General features: G+C 42.5%; 3 protein-coding genes across 4 annotated transcripts in view; all 3 read right to left on the reverse strand.

Moving 5' to 3' along the window:
* The window catches only part of LOC136433417 (xanthine dehydrogenase/oxidase-like), a 79,692-nt gene that overhangs the window by 2,094 nt on the left and 54,650 nt on the right, over positions 1 to 22,948 (reverse strand). Inside the window, exons 29-33 of one of the 2 annotated variants that reach the window (XM_066425609.1) lie at positions 1,480 to 1,704; positions 1,144 to 1,262; positions 917 to 1,031; positions 631 to 696; positions 183 to 371 (exon numbers count right to left, since the gene is read on the reverse strand). The exons of the other annotated variant lie outside the window; for it this stretch is intronic. Of the exons in view, the coding sequence (XP_066281706.1) occupies positions 183 to 371; positions 631 to 696; positions 917 to 1,031; positions 1,144 to 1,262; positions 1,480 to 1,704 (714 nt within the window). The remainder of the gene's footprint in view (positions 1 to 182; positions 372 to 630; positions 697 to 916; positions 1,032 to 1,143; positions 1,263 to 1,479; positions 1,705 to 22,948) is intronic. 2 annotated transcript variants of the gene reach the window in all.
* Positions 3,093 to 9,070, reverse strand: LOC136433598 (xanthine dehydrogenase/oxidase-like). The gene is made up of 10 exons (XM_066425963.1): positions 8,972 to 9,070; positions 8,018 to 8,140; positions 7,656 to 7,742; positions 7,110 to 7,244; positions 6,812 to 6,875; positions 6,431 to 6,500; positions 6,031 to 6,118; positions 4,799 to 4,885; positions 3,520 to 3,711; positions 3,093 to 3,242 (listed from the first exon to the last, which is right to left on the reverse strand). Exons 1-10 carry the CDS (start codon positions 9,068 to 9,070, stop codon positions 3,093 to 3,095), a joined length of 1,095 nt encoding a protein of 364 aa, XP_066282060.1.
* On the reverse strand, positions 9,571 to 15,012 carry LOC136433640 (xanthine dehydrogenase/oxidase-like). The gene is made up of 14 exons (XM_066426044.1): positions 14,917 to 15,012; positions 14,248 to 14,356; positions 13,963 to 14,089; positions 13,563 to 13,624; positions 12,948 to 13,187; positions 12,696 to 12,776; positions 12,410 to 12,551; positions 12,014 to 12,130; positions 11,668 to 11,744; positions 11,033 to 11,239; positions 10,683 to 10,867; positions 10,343 to 10,505; positions 10,037 to 10,111; positions 9,571 to 9,699 (listed from the first exon to the last, which is right to left on the reverse strand). Exons 1-14 carry the CDS (start codon positions 14,952 to 14,954, stop codon positions 9,571 to 9,573), a joined length of 1,752 nt encoding a protein of 583 aa, XP_066282141.1. The 5' UTR covers positions 14,955 to 15,012.

Raw genomic sequence — 22,948 nt, forward strand, 5'->3', positions numbered from 1 at the left:
ATTACTATAATAGGGTTTTCAATCTATTCTACAGCTGGACAAGCCTCAGATAGCATCAACTTGATTTCTTACTTCTGTTATTTGTTTCACTGACCTGTCCCATTCTTTTCCTGCAACCATCAAGACATTGAATCGGTGAGGCATTACATGTAGATGACAAGCAACATGATAACCAGGATTACCTTGGATGAAAAAATTGCCTTGTCATTTGGTGCACCTCTCAGCAGGGACACATTGAAGTGAATGGGAATGTCAGCAAAGCCTGGTATCTTGTACATGCCAGGTCCTCGTGAGTACAGCACCCCTTCAGGTGAGTACACCTGCTCTTCCATGGTGAACAAGCCACAGCCCTGTACAAACGCTCCTTCAATCTAGAGGACAATACAATCAATTACTGCATTCCATAAACAACAAAATGTAAATGTACAAGTAAGTCAACAAGGCTGACATCTCACTGTACAATACCTAGTGATCCTGGTAAAATGGTTGTTGAATTACAATAAGGCACAATACTGAATAATGAATTGCAAGATTGTAATTAAAAGTACACAATGACAGCAAACACTAAGATCAGGAGCTTACTGATGCTTGGAACGACTGGACTGTACTTAAATCATAAGTAATCCGTACCTGTCCAATGTCTATAGCAGGGTTCAGGCTGTCCCCAACGTCCATCACAATATCTGTTCGCAGAACCTGTCGGGTATGGCAACATCTCACCTTGTCATGTAAGCAGCACATGTATGTTAAACATTACAGCACAATCATTACCCTTTAGATAAGTTATCGGTGGAATCAAGAGGAACTATGTTACAGTTGTACTCTTTTTAAGAACCCACAACCGAGACTGAAGTAAATTGTAACTTGTAATATTTATATCATCAAAAACCACTATTATATAACTTGCAAGTTTTACCGTGTGATCTCCAGTCAGGCAATCAATCTCGACCTCAGACACAGCTGCTCCGTAGCAGAAGTAGTTGAAGGGCCTCCCTTCGTTCTTCTCCATGTCGTAAGCTAGTCCTGGGGTCCTGGATGGACAACAATTCACAACTGTTACAATGTAAGTCTACTAATATCTGGATTAGTCAAAGTAAAAAAGCACTGCTCTTGCTCATTACAATGCAGCAAAAGCCCACAAACCTGTAGAATCCAGTGGCGGACAGACCGACTCTGTCAAAGTATGCTGCCCGCACCCAGTCATCCCAGGAGCCCTTCCCCATGTAGGGCTCCAGTCGCTGCAGGATGATCTCACAGGCAATCTGAGACACAACATGATATGGGTCAGCTGTGTCACACAACCACAGTGTAATTCGGAGGATATAAGAATACTGATCTACCACACATGACATCCTTAATGATTAAGTCAACTATCATAGTATGGGAAATGAACATGACTGTGAGCAAGACGTGCTCTTTAGATTTATCATTCTATAAGGCATGAAACAAAACATGGCACAAGAGGACTTTGGACCAGACCTTTACTGCCATTCCATTGAGATCTGAGCTGGCACTGGCAGCAGTAGGGGAGGTGTTAGGCACAGTGTTGGTGCTGGTCTCACTGATGTGGATCCTCGAGGTGGGGATCTTCAGCACCCTGCAGGCCACCTGGACCATCTTGGTGTGCAGACCCTGCCCCATCTCTGTCCCACCGTGGGTCACCAGCACAGACCCATCTGTGTACACATGCACCAGAGCACCGGCCTGGGGGTGATGATACAGACACATCACACAAGGAACAGGGATGAAGAGATGGGTACTCTGTATTAAAGCATTCGTATTAACAACATAATGCCGTGGTGAAAACTGAGGATTAGAGCTGCTAGTATTTCTGTTCTTTAAGTAAATCGTCCAATTAAAGACAAAGACCTACCTGGTTGAGGAATGTTTGAGTAAAAGAAATTCCAAACTTGGTTGGGATGGCTGCCAGCCCACGTTTCTTCCACCTGTTCTCCCTGTTGGAGAAAGGAATTGTATGTACAAGTACATTGTATTAAATATTGACATGTTTCAGTTTGATTTCAGTGAGATCTTATTTGGGAGTGACTGGAATGTTTAGGACTTGGATGTCGATTATCCTCGCCTATTCCAAGTGAAACATGGGGCACTTTGGATTACCTAATCCAGTCCTGTTTATGGCGCTCTTATTCCTCAGAAGCTCACCCAATGAACATACAAGACTCCAGCTGCACATTGCTCGGAAATTTACTGTCCTCAAACACATTTGGAGGGTGTGTTTGTTTGTATTGCATACCTGGTACATTACATAATGACTAGGGGTGGGTACCGGTACAAACAATTCAGGTCCGGTCCAAGTCCAGGTCCAGAGGGTCAGGTCCAGGTCCGGACGGTCCGACCTGTACCTGTACCTGGTTATAGTAGTGTCGCAGTACATCATATTTTGGAGAGCGAGACACACGCAAAAGTCTCCAAACGTCATGTCTGGAACGATATGATTTCTTAGGTTTGCACTTTGTCTCAAAATTATAATTATACTCTTCTCGCCGTCTGTTTACTAATCCTTTAAGTGTTTCTAGGTATGATTCATAGCTAACGTCTTCGAAAACGAAGTTAAATCTGCTGTTTTGTATTTTCTTAGACCAGTAATGTGGCCGCCTGGTACTATGAATTTTCTAATCGGTCCATAGGCCGGTCCACTGATTTTTTACGGACCGTTTTTTTTGGACCAGTCCATTAAGAAATACCGGTTTTGTACCGGTACACGGTACCGGTACCCACCCCTAATAATGACGTAATAGACCAGGTTTGTACTAAACTGCACAAGCTGCATATCCTGACACATTCATTTGATCCACTAACACTGGTAAGGACCCCTACTCTTTTCAATAAATGTGGTGGGTTCTGTTACATGCTCAAGATATGGTTCTCCTCAAACACAGGACCTCCATTTAAGATCCTATCTGAGGGATGTCCTTAACCGAAGCTAGGTTCTCATTTTCACATGAAGCTAGGTTCTCATTTTCACATAGCTGAGTAGAGTGAGAATCCGAACTCAGGACCTCTGGGTTCTGGGCCAAACATTTACACCCTACCATTACATCACTACGACGCTGCTAATTTGAGTTTTAAACTCACCCATTGAACCTGTCCACCTGCCTGCGCCTGGTGTGGAAGTCACTCTGCTTCAGACACTCCTCCCAGCAGCGCTGCACCTGGCACCTCTCCAGCTTCATGTTGTAGTGAGTCAGGTCACCCTCCTTGTTCATGTTTATCTCTCGGACCTGGAAGCAATAAGACATGGAATGAGACAATGGCAGTAGGAAGCCAACTCTCGAATTCAGTGATGAGCTAACGTTAGATGTAAAGATGAACATTAAGTCCCATGGTTTCTGTTGGGCCAACACGTTCCAAGAACGTGCAAGGCGCCTCATCTTGACTTCAACAGAAGGACAATTTTCTATTCCATTGCTGCGCTATCAACTATTCAAGCCATTCAAGATGTCAATTTTATACCATCGAGTATTACTGTATCAAATGCTCATGAGCAATAATATTTACCTTGAGTTGAGAGATCCCACACTTGATAGCAACATCAGAAATCCAACTCTCTGCAAAGAAAAGTGCCTGGGGAGATCCAAAGCCTCGGAAGGCTGTGTTGGATGCAGTGTTTGTCTTACAGATGTAGCCAACAGCCCGGATACTCGGGATGGTGTAGGCACCATCTGAGCGGACCAAAGCGAGGTTCATAACCTACCAAAACATTAGCCATAAACTGTTAAGCAATGCATGATACAATATTTGTTTCTCACCAAAGAAATCAAGATCTGATTTCAGTTTGAGGTTTGTATGAAAAATGACTTGTTCAGCTCAACAGGTGAGTTTTTGACTAACTCCCTGTGAAAAAGTCCTGGTATTCCTTCTTTTTGTCGCCAATGAATACCTTTGGGAAGTCAACATTAACATGCGCTGTCCGTTGATCAGATAGCTGGTAGAGTAGAGGGACAATGTGATACTCTTCAACCCTTAACAAGAGTTCAACAACCCCAAACCTTTGCCTATCATTTACCAGTGACAGTGCAGCCCTTGCTCCTAAGATATGCAAGGAATTTTTTATTAGCATGATTCTTTTCAGACTGCCCATGTTGCAAATATCAAAGTTTTATCCCTCTTCAGGAGGCTAATTTCCTCTTTAATCATACTCTTTAAAGATGATGTCCAAATGTGTATCAAAAAAATGTTCTCCCCAATCAATTACATAAGCGCATTATAAGCGCATTGTGAACATCAATAAATATTCCTCTCCAACCAAGTTACATATGCAATGAATATGAAGTAGTCATGTAGCACAATTGAAATATGAATTTACCACATTGATTATGCAAATCAAATCTTAATTCGCATAATTTACATACCAGTACGTTTGTCTTCATCAAAGGTATCAACATGTCAAAACTAAGAAATTTCATTTGTCCCTTGTTTACATATTCTGTTTCAAAACATCCCTGCAGTTTCTGCTAGGAAGCTGCTAGTTGATCCAAACTTATGTCACCCATTTCCGTGAACATGAGATATCTACCACCATAAAATAGTGACAGCTGATAGTACGGAACACGAGATATTACAAGCACCATTTCTGCTGCAGTACTTAGTATGTAGGAAAGCTGCCAGCAGGGTGCCCAGATTGTCATCATTTCTCCATTTTGCAAACACAATATCATAGAGATCCATCTAAGACTTCTCAAGTTATACTGTTCACAAACACACACACACAAACATAACCTTCTTGGCAAAGGTAGTACAGCTGAGTAATTTTTGTTCTGAGCATAATGCTACTTACCGCACTTGACAGGTCCACAGAGTTTCCTGCATTACTGTACAGACTAATGTCCAGTGCCAGAATCCTCCCATCACCCATGAATCCAACCTGAATAATATAGCATCAGGGTTAAGCCTTACTTTTTTACATAACATAGATAATTAGCAAGCAACATGATATGTTTCCGTTGCTAAGAAATGTTTCTCCCCGAAGGAAAACATGCTGTTTTCCCTGTAACATTATTTCTTGTTTTGCTTCTTACATTCATACCAAACACTGCAAACCAACATGCCCAATTATAACACGTTTTAGAATAGCAAAACTGTGGCTGCATAACTTTTGTGAAATCTAATTAAAAACACTGCTGCAGTTTGTTATACTTTCGCTAGAAGTCATAGAGGAAGTCACAGAACACACTTTAGAAAAGCTTTTGGAATGGAAATGGAGGAGATCTATAAAGAATAGTCAAACAAAAGAAGCCTAGGCCTGACTGTTCTGTCTTCATGCAGTTTTGTCCTAGTCGTGCCTTTCAAATCTTTTAAATTTTTATTTGTTTGAACCAACATCACAGAAGTACATATAATTCATACAGATACATGCACTTCTGAATTGCGTTGATCTTACATATAACATACCTATGTACACAATATAACATAACAAACTACGACGCAGTCTGCAATTGTCTGTTGTACAGTGGTATAGTGGAGGAAAGAGTTGTACAGTCTGTTCGTCCTGGGTAAGGGGACACTGATTCCGCCAGAGTTCCTTAGAGACCTTCCAGTGACCTCTGACCTAACATCTGGTACAAATGTACCAGATCATGCAACGGATGGTCTGATTTGAGCATGCACTTAAACAGTTTGAGAGCAGCAAGCTCACGTCTCTCCTTAAAAGTTGGAAGGCTTGGAAGACTCCTCCTTCCACCAAGAGATACTCTCCTCTGAACCCTCTCCATTGCCAGTTCTTGTTTTTTGCTGCAGCCGACCAGGAGTACATGCCGATACTCAAGCACAGGCCTGACCAGGGCTGTAAACACTTGGTGAGGAGTCTAAGGTAATGAAGTCTCCGCGAGGCCTTGGTTACCATTGAATTCAACTGCCCACTGAAAGTGAGACCTTTATCCAGAATGAACCCAAGTCCCTTAGCCGAGTCTACAACAGGCACTAGTTCTCCCCGAAGGGTCAATGCAGGTGGCACAGGAACACGCTTGCAAAAACATATCAATGTCTAGATTTCAACACATAATTAGACACCTTGTATCTGCCCAGGAAAGGATGCCTTGTTCCTGTGATCACCATATCCTCATCTCTGTCCAGCATGATCCTCACTGGTCTCCCCACCCTGACATGAGAGAGACAGAATAAGTCTGATCACACGGGGACAGATGTAGGGGGACTTGTCTCTCTCTCTACAATCCAAGGACAGACATTAAGGAATGATTGAAAGACCAAATGCTGATGACCTTGATCGACTAAAAGCTTTCCATGTGGAGCCCATTTCAAAGAAATGATCTTGACTTTTACAGTACCCCGCCAGTGTTTCATTTCGGACTGTAGTCCTTCAGCAAGGATATTATTAGCCTTCTGTCTGTGATAATATATTGTATACTGGCATCTATGGTGCAATAAGGTATCAGAAATGTGGATAACTTACTTGTCAGCTGCCACAGCACAGACTGAGCTAATAACACAGGTTCGTGTCTCCTTCCCTCCAAATCCTCCACCTGTACAACATACAGGAACAAAGATTATACATATACTCTTCATATTTGATATCAACTCAAAGATACACATACAGGGATACACATATAGGGAATTTGTTTACAATTTACAGTATGGCCGAAACCTTTTTTTTGGGGGGGGGGGGTCAAAAATTGATGTTATCCATATAAACAAATCAACATAACCTCAATTGAAAAAAACAAGTATGTCACATGGTGTCAAAAACCACCCTCTACTGTTCAACCCTACAGTATTCCTTGCAGATAGTTTCCATGGATAACCCTGCTAAGAAAACACAATTGGATTTCCTCACCCATCCTCTTCACCCTGCAGACCACCCTGTTAGCAGGGACACCCAGTGCCTTGGCTGCCAGGATCTAGTGAACAAAGTATCACACATGTTTTTTTAAATGATTTTGAATAGTGTAAAAAACATCTCATGATTATGTACCAATAGCACCACGCATGTCAGCACCAAGGACAATCCAGTTATTATGTCATTTTCCTCCCCTCCCCACACCTTGTGATACAAATGGCTAGATTAGATGCCAAAACTGATCTCCCAACCTATTCATTCACACTAATCAGATAGATTGTTCCTGCGAACTGACCTGTGTCTTGGTGGGGTTCTGTGTGGAACAGAAGATCTCCATCTCCCCATCCTCTCCATGAGGCACCACAATGGCAGCACAGGTCTCCAGGTAGAAGTGCTCCTGACCACCAATCCTAAGCTCACCCTCAATGATCTGATACAAAAAATAACTTTGTTGATATAACTTCTCTTCTGCACAGAACATGGGCGGAGTGGTAATGCATCAAAGTGGATGTAGTCTTCCTAAACAATAAGACTATTTGAAACAAATGAGCTTCTAGACTTTTTTTCAATTCTATAGTTCCCCTCTGAAGCTGCCAACCACCCTAGACCTCTCATGAGCTTTTATGTGGAATTAGGACGTGATGCCAAACTTCGTTTAAAGGACAGCCATTTGAACATTTATCTACCCAGGCATAGAGTAGCAAACTCCTGATTGAATGACAGCTGGTGCCTGCAGATGGCAGCACCTGCATAGATCGTTACACAGGTTATTGACAGTCTATTTGTCTGCATGATGATTTTCCATGATTTGATAAAAGCTCTATCAAACTTCTCTGTGTACCTGGTCAGCCTTCTCAAATGCCTCCTCCAGATTCCCTTTCTCTATCTTGTAGATGGGTTGAAAGAATGACTGGTGCAGAATTGCATCCTGCAAAGGAAGAAGTCCGACTCAGAATACAGAGATAAGTCAATGCAACACACGAAATATCAATCTATAAAATAAGAGGTTTGAATGAATGATAGTCCTTCATTGGTTTCAGGAGGTTTGGATGATATTCATACTCAACATAAGTACCTGTTGTCAATTTTCCCTCAGTCTTTGTTTTTCCTGTATTTGATCAAAAGAACTAGTATGGGGACTGAGGGCAATAACTCAGGAACTTCACCACAGTTTAGATTAGACCCTACAATTGGCGCACTGACTTCAATTGTGATAATTTTTGGCTCCAGGTCTTCATACTGCACAACCACGGCCTTAGCTGCCCGTTGTGCATGTTCCTGTGTGTCTGCCAGCACAGCACCTACTATCTGCCCAACACAGGTTACCTACATGGAGAAACAACACATCATAAGTATAGGTATGTCTATTCTTCTACTCTTTACTATAGCTTAGGTTAAATCTATATGGGTAGTTTATGTAATGCAATTTGCATAAATCATAGATGAGCAGAGCTGTAGTCTGCACAGACCATTTCAAAGGCCTGGCATAATCTTCTTTAGTTGATGATTATCACTAAGTTAGTGATAGAAATGTGTTCAATGGATGTTCAAATAGAACTTTACAACATATGGCAATATTACTGTATGGGGTGCTGCAGTCAACTTCCCTGAGAAATTCAAATTCAATAACGTCAGGGCATATGAAAGAATATAAGGCAGTAAATGTTATGGGTGACATCAGCGTGCCCATTAATTTTCGCCTGATTTTGAAGGAAAAAAGGAAGAAAATGGTCAACATGACGGGAAAGAAGGATAATGGGAAATTATGTCATTTTGTAGCCTTGATTGTACTTGTAGAAGTGACACTAGTGAAGTAGCCATGACTGTAGTATAGAAGAGAAACTGGTTATATACATGTACATGTAGTTGTAAAAGTGACAACAATGTGGTAGCCGTGAGTGTAGTTGCCAGCTTGGGATGTGATACCAGTCTACCACACTAGTGTCACTTTGTGCACTTCATGAATACAGGAAGAAAAGACATAGTGGTTGTGAACCATTTTATGTCGTTTCAATTCTTTTTAGAATGTTTATGGTGTCGATTTTGCAATCATTTGGAAATTTGGAAGCTGCAGAGGATGCCATCAATACGATTTAACTTGCTGTGGCCTAACAGATAAAAGACCATAACAAAATCCGCATTCCCACTGACAATTACCTTTTCAGAGGCAAAGACCTCCTCATCCATTACAACCGGTCCAGTGATGTTGGAGCCTGGCACATCCTCAGCACTGACAAATGTCTCCACACCAGGCATCTTCAAGGCCTCACTGGGATCAATGGACCTGGAGAGTGGTGACATGGTATGGATCGTCAGATTGAATTACAGAAAGCCTTGATATACAAATCATGCCCCATCCTATCAAAAAAAGAAAGTCAATAACTAAGTTCAGTGAACATACACTCACTGTTTGGTACAAACAAAAGAACCGAAACAAAATTTATTTTGATGAATGAATGAATGAATGAATGAAAATGAATGAATGAAAACTTTATCTTGCACCATTTGGCATTTTGCGCCCAGCCCATGCGGGCTTATTAGACACCGTATACGTTACATTAATTAATGTGAGTTGTTCAGAATGTGCTGGAAAAAACCCTGCTTTACAGTACATATACTACACATACACAGTGCTACTTGCAAACACCGCTGCACAGTAGTCCCTACAGAATGTCTAAACGTTTTCAACACTTAAAAGCTCTGCAAATGGTAGAGTCTGTAAACAGCATGTTAAGTGGGCATAGTGCTAACAGCATTCAATCCTCACCCTGTATGGGCGACATGTCGTCTGTGTACACTGACTCCCCAGTCACCTGCTTCAGGGCAGACAGGTGCATGATGGGACGACCAACAGCATCCTCCCTTGCCTGACCTTCAGGCACTTCCTGTACAGACAGTTGGCAAAGGTCGATTCATATCAATCTTAGAAGAAAACAGGAGAAACAGCCATGCAAGATTATGTGTTGCATTCTATTGCTTCCATTATATAGCAGCATTTCAGCTCTGTGCATTGTAGCCAAATGACTTTAAATTTGTCAGTAGACATTTTGGTTTTGAAGTTTAATTTCTTGTACCCTGATCATACTCATAGTGTGTCGTTTGACTGGTCATCTACTCTCGTGCCTCCCACAAACAGTGAAGACAGGTTAAATAAAGATGGCTGTAAAACTAACATTATGATAGTATATCCTCCCAATCCCAAACCACACAAGATCATGTTACCTGGTACATCTGTGTGCCGTGTAGTGGTTCCCTGTGGTACAGACTGCAGGCACTCCTGTAGGGTGGGGGGACATCCTGAAATAATCAAAAGATGTTAAGAAATAATAGTAGCTACCATTTTTAGCATGTTGTTTTTAGTCTGAAATGTTGCACATATACATGGATAACCAGCTAATTGGTGTTTGTCCAATAATGTGAATAATGTTCAGAGGCATGTCGTGTTGGTGAAGATGTGGATATCCGTGCTGTCAGAAGGACAACATCAAACGGCACAATGAGGTCAGAAAAATTAGACAGCCACCCCACCTTGAGGTTCAGCCTCTGCTGTACAGACAGGAAGAACTTGAAGAAGAAGCTGGTGGTGAGGGTGCGGCGGAACTCCACCATGCCGCCTGGGACAGACGGGGGCAGGGGCAGGTCGTCCTCCAGACATGAGCAGGCCTCAGGAAGCAGATCATTGTCCCACTTCCTACAATACAGACAAAATTCCCATTACAGTCTGGGAGATAGCAAGGGATGAAAGAAATACAGAATACAGACCACAAAAGAATGCATATTTGCACTGTACTATTTCATAATCTCCTGTAATTCTTACAGCCATCAATTATTCATGTTAAGACATTCTAAAGCAACTTCTTTTACTCACAGTCCAATGAGCCTGTTGGCAGTGTTACGAGCCATGACGCTGGTGGGAGCCATTCCTCCAAATGACAGGGCAATGTCCTGAATAACATTTGTTCCCTCCTCAAACTGGACCCTGAATGCTGCATTCACTATGGCGATGTCATCATCCCTCCTCTTTGCTTGCTTATAAGCCAGGAAGTACTCACTCTGAAGACAAAAATTGGTAAATAAGAAATTGTGCATTATTGGAATGAATGGATGTAATGACATACTATTGTTCTTCATCTTGATTCCAACATTACTTGTTGCAATAAGGGAAGATTTAATGAACATTAATGTGGCAAGGGAACGGCTTATTTGAGAAGAACACACCTCCTTGGTGAAAGGAACATCCAGAGACACCATGACCTCTTCAGGGGTAAGAGCAGTCTTCCTGTAACCAGGGAAGAAGGCGTGGTCCATCTTGACGACATGGCTGCCTCCCTGGTGTGACATGGCTGTCACGGTGCAGCCAGCTGACAGGAAGATGGGGTTCAGGTCGGAGATGGGGCTGGCAGTCACGATGTTCCCTCCAATGCACTGTTGTAAAAAATGTTTTCAAAGAATTTTTTTTTATTTCTTTGGTTCTCAAGTTTTTGAAGATGATATTTAATTACATGATTAAACAATGTGCAGCACAAAGATGTCAGCATATGTGAAATTTCTATTCAATCCCAATGTACAGCTTGGTGACTTTGAGATTATCAACTTAATTTCGTGACAGTTCATTCTTTCCTTCTTTTAGTTTGGGATAAACAATAATGCACACTATGTGGTGATAGGGCCGATTTCCTGCCTCATATAAGAATCATTAAAAGAATGATAGCCATTGAAGGAATCATTTAAAGCAAAGTAACTATCAAATGTCACCTCCAATACATTAATGTACAATCTATCTGACAAGTTATTGACTGACCAACACTGGATGCTAGTGATTGATGTTTCTAAACTGTTATCATGAACCCTACCCCAACGTTCCTGATCTGGTGGCCTGCAAACCACCTCAGCATCTCCACTATGGCAGCAAACAGTCTGGTCTGATGTTCTATTAACAGAGCAAATAAAGACATGGGAATTGTTACTGTATACTGGTCTCTGGAAAAGTTTAAATTACTAAATTAGATACATTTGTCACACAACTGTCAGATTCTTCTGTTAGCTGGTGCTTTAAATAATGATTTATACCACATATTGAAACTGGTGCTTAATACTGTTACTATCATGACAATCAATCTTTATTTTTTCTTTTAAAAACTGACAATAATAAAAAGTGCATGAAACAAGATTGAAATTCTGGATGTATCAGTATTTCACCTGGAAGATTATCTATGGCCTCTGCCAGAGTGTCATTCAGGTAAGTAAGGGTGCATCCAGCTCCAAATGTGATGCCATGTTCGGTGTATCTGTGGAAGTTGATCTCAGGCAGGTGTCCTGGTGATCAGGGGATATTCACAGTTCTTGAATTTCATCTCCACGCCTACACAGAGACGTTGTTAGTCACTAGTACAATCTAATTCTTTGCTGTTTTGTCTACTTGTTTACTTTTCTAAACATGCACTATGGGCACAGCGAATTTGAATATTATCTGATCTCAAACCGACTTCTATCGTAAGGAATATTTATGATCGAAAGACTTTGCTGTTTGTTTCACACCGTAATATAGGACATATTAAGATTAACTATTAGTAACATATCTGTTTTGATACACACCAATTTCTGAGTTCCCAACCACCAGCTTGGCATGCGGATTCTTTGCTTTCAGTTCTAGAACCTCCTTAAAAGTTTCAGGTTTGATCCAAGTGACTCGCTCTCCCACAAACTTCAAAGTTGTCAGATCACTGCCCTCATCTTTCTATATAAGACATGACAGAACATTTTTTGACCCTATGACACAAATTGTTACAAGTAACAAGACACTAGATCTAAACCAAGAGATTCAACTTTTTGAATAATCCATGAATACTTAAAAACAATGATAAACAATGATGTCATTTACCATCAGCTCTGGTGGAAAGATAGGTTCTTGGGTAGGGTCGAAAGGCCTGAACTCTGACACCTGGAACAACGTTTTGGACACCTAAAGAGAAGGTCAAGACTAGGTATGTAATACACAAACAGTCAAATCACTGTAGTATGACAAAAGCAGAAGAGTAGCAGCAAATGGGATTAAGTACAGAGACAACAGAAACATGAACAGAAACAATCGAATAATCCACATCAACAACATTGTCTTAGCAGCATGACTCACATTCACATTTAATCCATTTCCAGTATCTCCATTGACTGCCTGTTCACTGGCTGCCTGTCCGTTGGCTGCCTGTCCGTTGGCTGCCTGTCCATTGGCTGTGTGTCCATTGGCTGCCTGTCCATTGGCTGCCTGTCCATTGACTGCATGTCCGTTTGATGCCTCTCCATTGGCTGCCTGTCCATTTTGACCATTACGGCAGCAGTCATTCCCTGCCATCCCTCCACAGCAGCCTTGGAACTCCTGACAATTGCAGAAAACAACAGTGTATGAATATAGGCAAACCTCCTTCTACTACTTTTTACCATCCAAAATTCCTGTCCCTGGAAATCTGTGCACAAATATGGAGGAAACTATCCGTGTATCAGTATAGAGGAAAATCTAAGTTTCTGGATATGACAGCCATCAAAAAAGCCATACAGACCTGTCCTTGGTGCTGAATGCTATGTACATGCAGACATAGCTGTCCCAGTACTAAGTAGCATCTAGACACATTAAAACATACTTGTACTTTGCACTAGATGGCACAGAAAGAGAGGGAAGAGAGAGAGAGCAAGCTGTCCCTGGTACTGAATGTCATCCACATATGTATACCACAAAGTCACATGACATCTGTACCGTAGTAAAAGTCTTGTATCCCTCCAGGATTGGTCTGTAGCCAGTACACCTGCAGAGGTTACCTGGGCAGTGGAAACAACATACATGTATTGCACAATTTGCATCTCTGTACTCTAATCTGCCTGCATAGTATGAAATATTGAATAAGCAAAAGTGCTGAAAGAAGACTTACAGTTGGACCCTCTAGAACTCCAAGAAAGTTCACCGCCAAGCAGACAGGAACATATCAAGCAGAGATAGTCTTTCAAGTCAGTTCTAGCAGAAGAGATAACAGAAGTGACAGATTTCAATTGACGGAAAAGTTGCAGAAAAGTGCACACAAAAGAGTCAATCTGGCAGATCTGCAAACATCATACATGCGTATCACAATGACAGAGTGCATATAATCTATTCTATTCACCCTGAAAAGCTGCCTCCAGCTGCTCCATGTCGGGGGTAGGGTGGTTGCGCAGTAAGGTGTACATCGACATGACAATCCCTGGGGTGCAGAACCCACACTGGGACCCGTGGGCCTTGGCAAGCCTCTCCTGGAAACAAGACAAGGGAAAGATACACTTAACAGGCAACTACCAGATTATATGCATACTCTACTGATGATAGTAGGTTTAGCTTCAAATGAGATTTTGTATGGACACTGATTTTACTACCCGGTACATCATTACTGTGGACAACATAAGAAGCTGACCTGTACAGGGTGCAGCCTGGTCCTGGTGCTGCCGATCCCCTCCACTGTGGTGACAGCTGCACCGTGTAGGGAGCAAATAGGAGCCAGGCAGGCATTCACAGCAAGGTGACTGGGCAACAGTCAGGAAATATACCTTTATCCTGTGCTTGTGATGTTGTTGCCCTTTTCTTGTTTAATCTAATACTACTTAACGTCCCGAAAAGTACATTTAACCTCTACAGTGCTGAAGTCAATCTCAACCCACAATACATAACCGAGATAAGAGGCACGTTATCAAAGCAACCACTTAACTGATAGTGTTAGCTGGCTATTTCCACTCTTGCCACTTACATGGCAGTGAGGGTCAAAGTCTTCCTCATCAAGTAATCATGACAGACATCAGCAGTTGAAGTAATGGGTCAATGGCTGGTATAAACTATTTCTGGCTGGACATTGGTATTATTTTTGTTCATTTCAGTGAGGTGTAATGAAAAGTCTCCTCGTACTTGCGATGATCATGCATTCCAGCTAGTACTCAGTGCCCCCGCCTTCCTTTACACGCTCACGCACCTGCTTAGAACAAACATTCTAGTATATGCTGTTATCTGGTAATGCAATATTATACGTTACATGGTACATACGGTACATTACCAGTGTACGGCTTATAAGTGGTATGGTAGAAAAGGATACAGCACTTTCCTCTGTGTGGGATTGTATCTGGACACCATGACAGTGCAGGCTCCACAGCCACCTTCGCCGCATCCCAGCTTCGCTCCAGTCAAGCGTACTGTTCAACTGTTATGGAATCTGTACAACAGATTGACTTTCTTCCAGTCATAAGTGATCCTGTTTCCATAACTAGTACTACTCTCTAGTATATTTTGATTTGGTAAGAATGTGTTTTTGCAGTATCGAATGGGCTGAAGATGGCTATGGACAGGTGTTAGGAACGATTAAATCAGCCAATACGTGGGTTCCGTTAAGCTTCCAGTACACATTCAAATCCATCCTAAACGCTTTAGGGCTCGTTTACACACGCGTATATTCAAGTCCGTATGAGTTGCGTATTTACAGTTTCTGTTTTGAGTAAAGTTTGCGGGTAAGAAGTTGTTTTCTACTTTGACTTACCTTTGTGCAGCCTGGTTATCGAACCGGTAGAATGACTTCTGCGGCCGCAAACTTATCCCAAAGAAATGTCAATACGGAACTCATACGGACTTGAATATACGCACAAGTGCGAACGGACCTTTAAGTATGTTATGGATTATCAACATTGGGTACAACTTGGAAAGCTGTCGTCAGGCATAATGTTCAGAAGGATACATTTTGTCCGCAGGTAGGTCAATAATGTGATCGCTGGGTCCACAATCTGGTCCACAACCTACGGGGGTAAAATGTATTGATCATGCACCGGAACATCTCCTTATCTGCTCCCATAAACGTGGCCAGTCATGCCCATTCTCTGTAAGTTTTCATCATGCATGGTATAAATCTAATTAATTTTTGTCGAAGCCGCATTTTGTGTATTTCGGTATATACACGGACCTGCATTTATCCGCGACATAGTAGTTCGGATAGTAGTGCGTCACAGTACTTGAAAAAGTTTTAGTTATCATTCTGTGCACGTCAGAGAGACGGAAACAGTGACAAATGGTAGAGAAATGCATCAGTTTTGAGACTGTATGAGTTGAAATACGATGTATGTTCGGTCGGTTTGGATTCGCGCCCGAATGTTGTTACCGCCAACTGCTGTGCGCCGGCAGCAGTATGATGACCTCCGCTGGGCGTCATATAAAAATGGCTTCTAAAACAAAACGAGCAAGCAAATTTCAGCTCAATTTTACGTATTTTGTAGATTGTATCCTGAAGTCAAACATATTCAAATGTTGCACCTTGCTTGTGCATCCCTACTACGAATTTTGAAGCGTCGAAGCTTCTCACATTGGGGTCCTAAGTCATGTAAACGCCTATAGGCGAAATACTGTGTTCTGCGACCTTGTAGACCCTGCCGCGAGTCCAGTGAGATGAGTGAGATAGGGTCTTTACAATAAACATTCAATTGCCGCCATGGCAATAGTTTGTATTGCCTACCGGTATACCTTGTGCTTAGTCAAGTTTATGTCATTATCACTCTGTTCACCCAAAGAAAGGAACAACAGCTGCTTTATAAAGGTAAGAATATCATGCGCAACCATCCATCCACAGTCCGTTCAGTTTTTTTGCCCACATAAAAACACGCAAACATACACAGCCTGCTACAGTACTGTACGAAAACGCAAGGTAAACCATTTTCGAACTTGACTTCCATTTCCACAACCGCTACACACCTACCAAAAATCATCATCGGAGAATACGTCTAAAGCTTCACAAGTTATGCTCTTGACATACATTCTGACATGTTGGATGTATAAGCGAGTAATTTCACTTTGATATGTGCGGTGAAATCGCCAGTGCATATCAATATTTTTTTCCTTACTAACGGCGTCCCCAGAGATAGGAAAAGTCGTCTCACAAGGGTGCATTGTTACTGTGAACTCTAAGATAAAAGTGTATGACGTTGCTGATTTAGACTTATCTTATCTTGGCCAGAAAGGTTTTAGCATAAAAGGGCAATTGTACAAAATGGGCCTTGATGTATTGCTGTTCATAAGTTACCTTAGTTCATTTTTCAATGCTGCAAGTGTGAAAATTGCATCATTTACCGCAGTAGTATTATAGTATAGATTTCTTTACATTATGCAGAACTGTTATTTGACATTGGTTGTTCTCCTTCGTCTTCATCTGTTGCATGTTGTAATGTCCACTGTTCCATGAACATAGCAGAATCGTAACATTAACTCAGTATTGATGCATAAGGACATGATTTGCATATTTCACATTTATTATATCATTCTTGAGTTACTCTCCTTGAAATTTCGGAGCAAAATTGGGGTCAAGACCCACAAACTTCTTTTCGAGCCTAAGAGCTGTCTACCTTTGAAAATGATAACCATAGCTTACAATCGTAATACTTCTAAGAGATTATATATAATCTACACATGACATACCTAACCTAAGTGTACATGTGCGCATGTTACGATGTATCAATGATGTGTGTGTGTGTATGTGTGTGTGTGTGTGTGTGTATGTGTGTGTGTGTGTGTGTGTAAGTAAAGCTGAACATGTACATGTATGTGTGTGAGTAATGCTGAACATATGTGCGTGTGTGCCCCTTGTATATATATGTGTGAGTAAAGCTGAACATATATATCTGTCCTCCTCTGTATATATGTGTGTGTGAGTAAACCTGAACATATATGTGCGTGTGTCCTCCCTTGTATATATGTGTGTAAACCTGAACATATATCGTTGTACATCAGAAATTTACTTTCTTTATATATATGTAATTTTGCAACACTTGGCCCCCGATACCCTGGCCTCTGTATAAAGGCCCTGTCACACTTGTGCGTATAACATGAGCGTGTGAGTTGCGTGTTAACATTTTTGTCATACGCCGGCGTGCGCCCAATACGCACCTAATGCGTTTCTCAATCGTTTTGTGATAGTTTTAGGCACGCAGGCACACGCAAGGCACGGTCCAGTGTGCCTGATATTTTTTAAACTACAGCCCCTGTCAAACTTGTGCGTATAAGCCATTCCGTGTGAGTTCCGTGTTGAATTTTGACAACACGCAGTTGTACGTTCAAAATATCAATTTTTTTCCAGTTATGCGCGGCGCACATATAGCGTGTGAATAACGACTTCAACGCATCCAATGCGTTTGAGACACGTGTAATTTGCATATGAAGTGCGCAATACTCTTATCGTTGCAGCGAATAGCTGCGCATCAGGTGCGTGTGCTGAGCGCATTCCGAATGCCCACAACGACTGCCGGCCGCATGCCTGGCGCACTTCCGACGACTGCTTAGGGCCCTGTCACACTTGTGCGTATAACATGAGCGTGTGAGTTGCGTGTTAACATTTTTGTCATACGCCGGCGTGCGCCCAATACGCGCCTAATTCGTTTCTCAATCGTTTTGTGATAGTTTTAGACACACAGGCACACGCAAGTCACGGCCCAGTACGCCTGATATTTTTGAAACTACCGAAAACTTTCGTGCGAACGCTGGGACGCAGCTCAGACGTTATAATAACGCAGTTCACACGTCCGACATCGGTCGAGTAAGGTACGAGCGCGCTTTGTGTTTGCGCTCCAATCGCCGTAATACGCTTCTCTTGCGGCACGATCTCTGCGCAGCGACCACATCGCGCACTTGCAGCGCAGATACAACGCATGATGATCGACCGTATGGCGAATAAGAATATACGTCACGAATTAGTGTCGTTCGTCCTGCGATCGGGCAGCGCATTGCACGTACCAGTAGCGTCTGACAAACGCACAGATAGCTAACGGATATCGTTCACATAGCGTGCTCGACGAACATCCGTGATCCATTCCAGCGCCGGCTGAAACGTGGCTCTTCCACCCGCGCTAGCCGTGGCCGTGGCCGTGGCTCGTCTAATTCTGGACCACCCGTTGAGGCGTGAACACCCCTGATGCTGTAGCTGACCGTGATGGTTGTGTTGGCCATGGTACTGAAGACAGTCCCCCGGCCCCATCAGGCGAAGCTGTCCAGTCTCACTCCCCTGGTCACAAACGAGGGTGGTGAGAAGGAGCAGACCTCCGGGTCACCCTCAACTCAGGCCTCGTCTGCTACCCCCCAAAAGCCACGAGCAAAGAAGACCAGCTACTCCATAGATGCTGAGGTAGAAAAGGCTTTGGTGGAATGGATCATGGATGTTCGTCAAGCACGCTATTTGAACGATATCCGTTAGCTATCTGTGCGTTTGTCAGACGCTACTGGTACGTGCAATGCGCTGCCCGATCGCAGGACGAACGACACTAATTCGTGACGTATATTCTTATTCGCTAAACGGTCGATCATCATGCGTTGTATCTGCGCTGCAAGTGCGCGATGTGGTCGCTGCGCAGAGATCGTGCCGCAAGAGAAGTAGTTTTCGGTAGTTTCAAACATATCAGGCGTACTGGGTCGTGCCTTGCGTGTGCCTGCGTGTCTAAAACTATCACAAAACGATTGAGAAACAAATTAGGCGCGTATTGGGCGCACGCCGGCGTATGACAAAAATGTTAACACGCAACTCACACGCTCATGTTATACGCACAAGTGTGACAGGGCCTTAACGAAAACTTTCGTGCGAACGCTGGGACGCAGCTCAGACGTTATAAGAACGCAGTTCACACGTCCGACATCGGTCGAGTAAGGTACGAGCGCGCTTTGTGTTTGCGCTCCAATCGCCGTAATACGCTTCTCTTCCCGCACGATCTCTGCGCAGCGACCACATCGCGTACTTGCAGCGCAGATACAACGCACGATAATCGAACGTATAGTTCATTAGTTGGATATGACTAATGAGTTATTCAAAGCTACGGATAAACCTGGGATACTTTGCTCTCTTGTCTCAACGGATTTCAGTAAGGCTTTTGATCCAGTAAGTCATAACGTTGCAATCCAACGCCTGCTTCAACTCGGACTGCGCCCGTCAGTGACGAGATGGATTGTAGACTTTCTCAGTAACAGAAGCCAGGCTGTTCGCTACCATGGAACACTTTCCGACAACTTGAACGTTACCTGTGGATTACCCCAGGGGACTTTACTCGGACCAATAATATTTCTAGCCTACATTAACTGTGCCGCGCGTAACGCTGCCTCCAAACGCTGGAAATTTGTTGGCGACTTGAATCTATTAGAGATAAGGAACCCTACCTCAAGTCCTTCAAACATGCAACAGGACCTTAAGTTTAACGACTTGGATCATTGGTCTCGCACGAGTCACATGAAGTTACACCCGAAGAAATGTAAAGTGATGCATGTCCAATTCAGAAAGTCCCATTCCATCCCCCCTCCTCTTACTGTTAACAACATTGAAGTTATACAAGTGAAAGTGATGAGAGTTTATCCTCCAGGCTGACCTTAAATGGAACTCACACGTGGACTCAATCTGTACTAAAGCTAATCAGCGCATGTACTTTCTCAAGAAACTGAAGCACTTTCATCTCTCCATAGAGGACCTGATCACGGTGTACATTTCCTACATTCGGCCAATTTTGGAATATGCCTCTCCGATTTGGCACCCCGGACTGCCTAAGACCTTAAGTGACAAAATTGAGAAAGTCCAAAGAAGAGCCCTGCGCGTCATCCTGGGTGTTGAATACACATCGTACACCGCTGCTTGGTCTCTTTTGGGGAGGGACCGGTTAATGGACCTGCGCACAAAGCCCAGTTTTCTTGTTATTATTTTTGAGAATTTTTTCCTGGTGAAATCTTTGGTCAATTTTGGCCAGTTTTCAGGCAGGGGGACCAGACATGTGTTTAATTTTCAAATCCAGCAAGAAATTGTGACCTTTGACCTTTGTTATGGTATAGAATTGCATCATTTGGGAGGGGATTTTCCCCTACTAGACCAGTGATTCCCAGCTGCAGGGGGTAAGATCAGGGTTTGTTTACGTTCAAACACGTCTAGTGCGTTAGAATGCAGGAGTCGAACCCCGGCGTTTTCCAAAAACGGCAACTAGACATGTGTACTTTGAAGCCCGTTTTTGTTCCTTGTTTTGTATATAATCTGATGGAAGTCTGTTCAACTGCTCCCTCCCCTTTTGGGACTGCCAACTCTCAACTCACGACGGAGAACTCTGACAGAGTCGTTTGACAAAGCCCTGAGCTCTCCTGTTTTGAGAAGCCTGTCCCTCTCTTCTGAGTGAGCCTATTTTCTTTCCATGTGCTGAGGTCCCTAGAGTCTATCCAAAACACGTGTCCTAGATTTGGCGGGAACTTGCCTATATCTTATTAACATTTCTAAAGGCGGCAATTTTAAGAAACATTGGCATTTACAATATGTCTTACGAGATGAAGCTTACCTTGTGTATATTGCCGTATTTTAACATGTATTGTTATGTATATTGTTTATTTCAACAAGTATTGTTGTGTATATTGTCATATTTTAACAAGCATTGTTGTATTTTAACAAGTAGTCTTTAATTATTGCGGATGAAATGAAGTAGTTGTTTTAAATGAAATGTAATGTATCTCGGCAATTCAGCCTCACAGCTGCTAATGAGATCATTGAAAATAAACCAGTCTTAAAAAAATAGCGAATAAGAATATACGTCACCAATGAGTGTCGTTCGTCCTGCGATCGGGCAGCGCATTGTGTTTACCAGTAGCGTATGAACAACGCACAGATAACGTGAGGATAGCGTGCATATAGCGTACTCGGTGAACATCCGGGGTACATTCCAGATTTGGTATTTCATTGGTCCGGTCGGGTATTCAATTTAGTTAAGGGCAGAGAGGAAACAAACACAGCCAGCAAAGTGTACATAACTTTTGATTTAAATAATCATTGAAATGGCCCACACAAATGTGTCCATTTTACATGCATATAAAAGTTCTACCGTTCGTTGCTTGTGGAGGCGTCTTACGATAACATTTTTCGTAACTACTGATATCAACGCAACCAAATTCACAGGCTAAATAATGGCTCTAAGTGTCACGGCGTGTTCCAAAAGTAAAATTGCTGTCCCTGTTACATATATACAAAAGGTCCTACTTTTCGTCAGTTATGGAGGCGTCTTCCCATAACAGATACTAATATCAATGCAACCAAATACGCTCATAACTTGATTGGCATTAGTCGGAAGTGCGTCAGGCATGCGGTCGGCAGACGTTGTGTGCGTCCGGAATACGCCCAGCATACGCACCAGATACGCAGCTATTCGCTGCAAGGATAACACTATTGCGCACTTCATATGCAAATCATACGTGTCTCAAACGCATTGGATGCGTTGAATTCGTTATTCACACGCTATATGTACGACGCGCATAACTAAAAAAAATTATATTTTGAGCGTACAACTGCGCATTGTCAAAATTCAACACGGAACTCACACGGAATGGCTTATACGCACAAGTGTGACAGGAGCTTTACATCCTTGACAGCACAACAACGTTTGGCGTAACTTACCTTTCTGCCATTTACGAAGAAAACAAGCGCCGGTTTCCCCTCGACCACAGTCTCAGGCATGCTTTCCGTGGCCAGTGACTTCTTCGTTCTGCCAAATCTAAAGACAAGAGTTCAACAACAGCCCGCGCCGAAACGACAAACTTCGCAATTTGCCATGACCGTGCACCCTGGGTGTGATACCCACACCGGCTTTTGCCCAGTAAAATAGATAAGACTAGAGTTCCACGACCTCATATCTTCGCCAAATGATATGAATTGTACCGACAGATGCAAGTACCAAATTCCCACCATTTACCAATATGGCATTACATAGCCGTTTTTCTCAACAATCATTCAATTTAAGTCTTTATTTGCTTAAATAATATCTATCAATGTTCCCCTCTTTCTCAGTGGCTTGATATGCCACATGTCTGAAAGTCCTCTCATGGAATATCAATGACAGTTAGACATCCAGGTAATAAGATACGCAATAAAACAGTTACTCAGGCAACTAGATAGATTTTCGAGACGCAGTGTAGTAGTATAATTTTTTCAAATATTAGACCCTATTAGCATCTTATTGTTTTACTTGACTTGGCTATGTCAATAATCAGATTTACCTAAGCTAGTTTAAAATACCAAATATGAATATAAAACGTTCCCGTCATTTACCAGTATAGCGTTATTATTTTAGTATAATGTCAGCAATAATTCAAATGAG

This window comes from Branchiostoma lanceolatum, chromosome 4 (genome assembly GCF_035083965.1).
Source record: "Branchiostoma lanceolatum isolate klBraLanc5 chromosome 4, klBraLanc5.hap2, whole genome shotgun sequence".
NCBI classification, from domain to species: Eukaryota; Metazoa; Chordata; class Leptocardii; order Amphioxiformes; family Branchiostomatidae; genus Branchiostoma; species Branchiostoma lanceolatum.

Coding starts and splice junctions, on each gene's coding strand:
- LOC136433598 (XM_066425963.1), bottom strand. CDS start 9,070: ATGCCTGGTGTGGAGACATTTGTCAGTGCTGAGGATGTGCCAGGCTCC. Junction 8,141..8,971: donor AGGTCTTTGCCTCTGAAAAG/GTAATTGTCAGT, acceptor TTCTCCATGTAG/GTAACCTGTGTTGGGCAGAT. Junction 6,501..6,811: donor CTGCAGGGTGAAGAGGATGG/GTGAGGAAATCC, acceptor TATGTTGTACAG/GTGGAGGATTTGGAGGGAAG.
- LOC136433640 (XM_066426044.1), bottom strand. CDS start 14,954: ATGGTGTCCAGATACAATCCCACACAGAGGAAAGTGCT. Junction 12,131..12,409: donor GGTTGGGAACTCAGAAATTG/GTGTGTATCAAA, acceptor CCTGATCACCAG/GACACCTGCCTGAGATCAAC. Junction 9,700..10,036: donor ACGGCACACAGATGTACCAG/GTAACATGATCT, acceptor CTGTCTGTACAG/GAAGTGCCTGAAGGTCAGGC.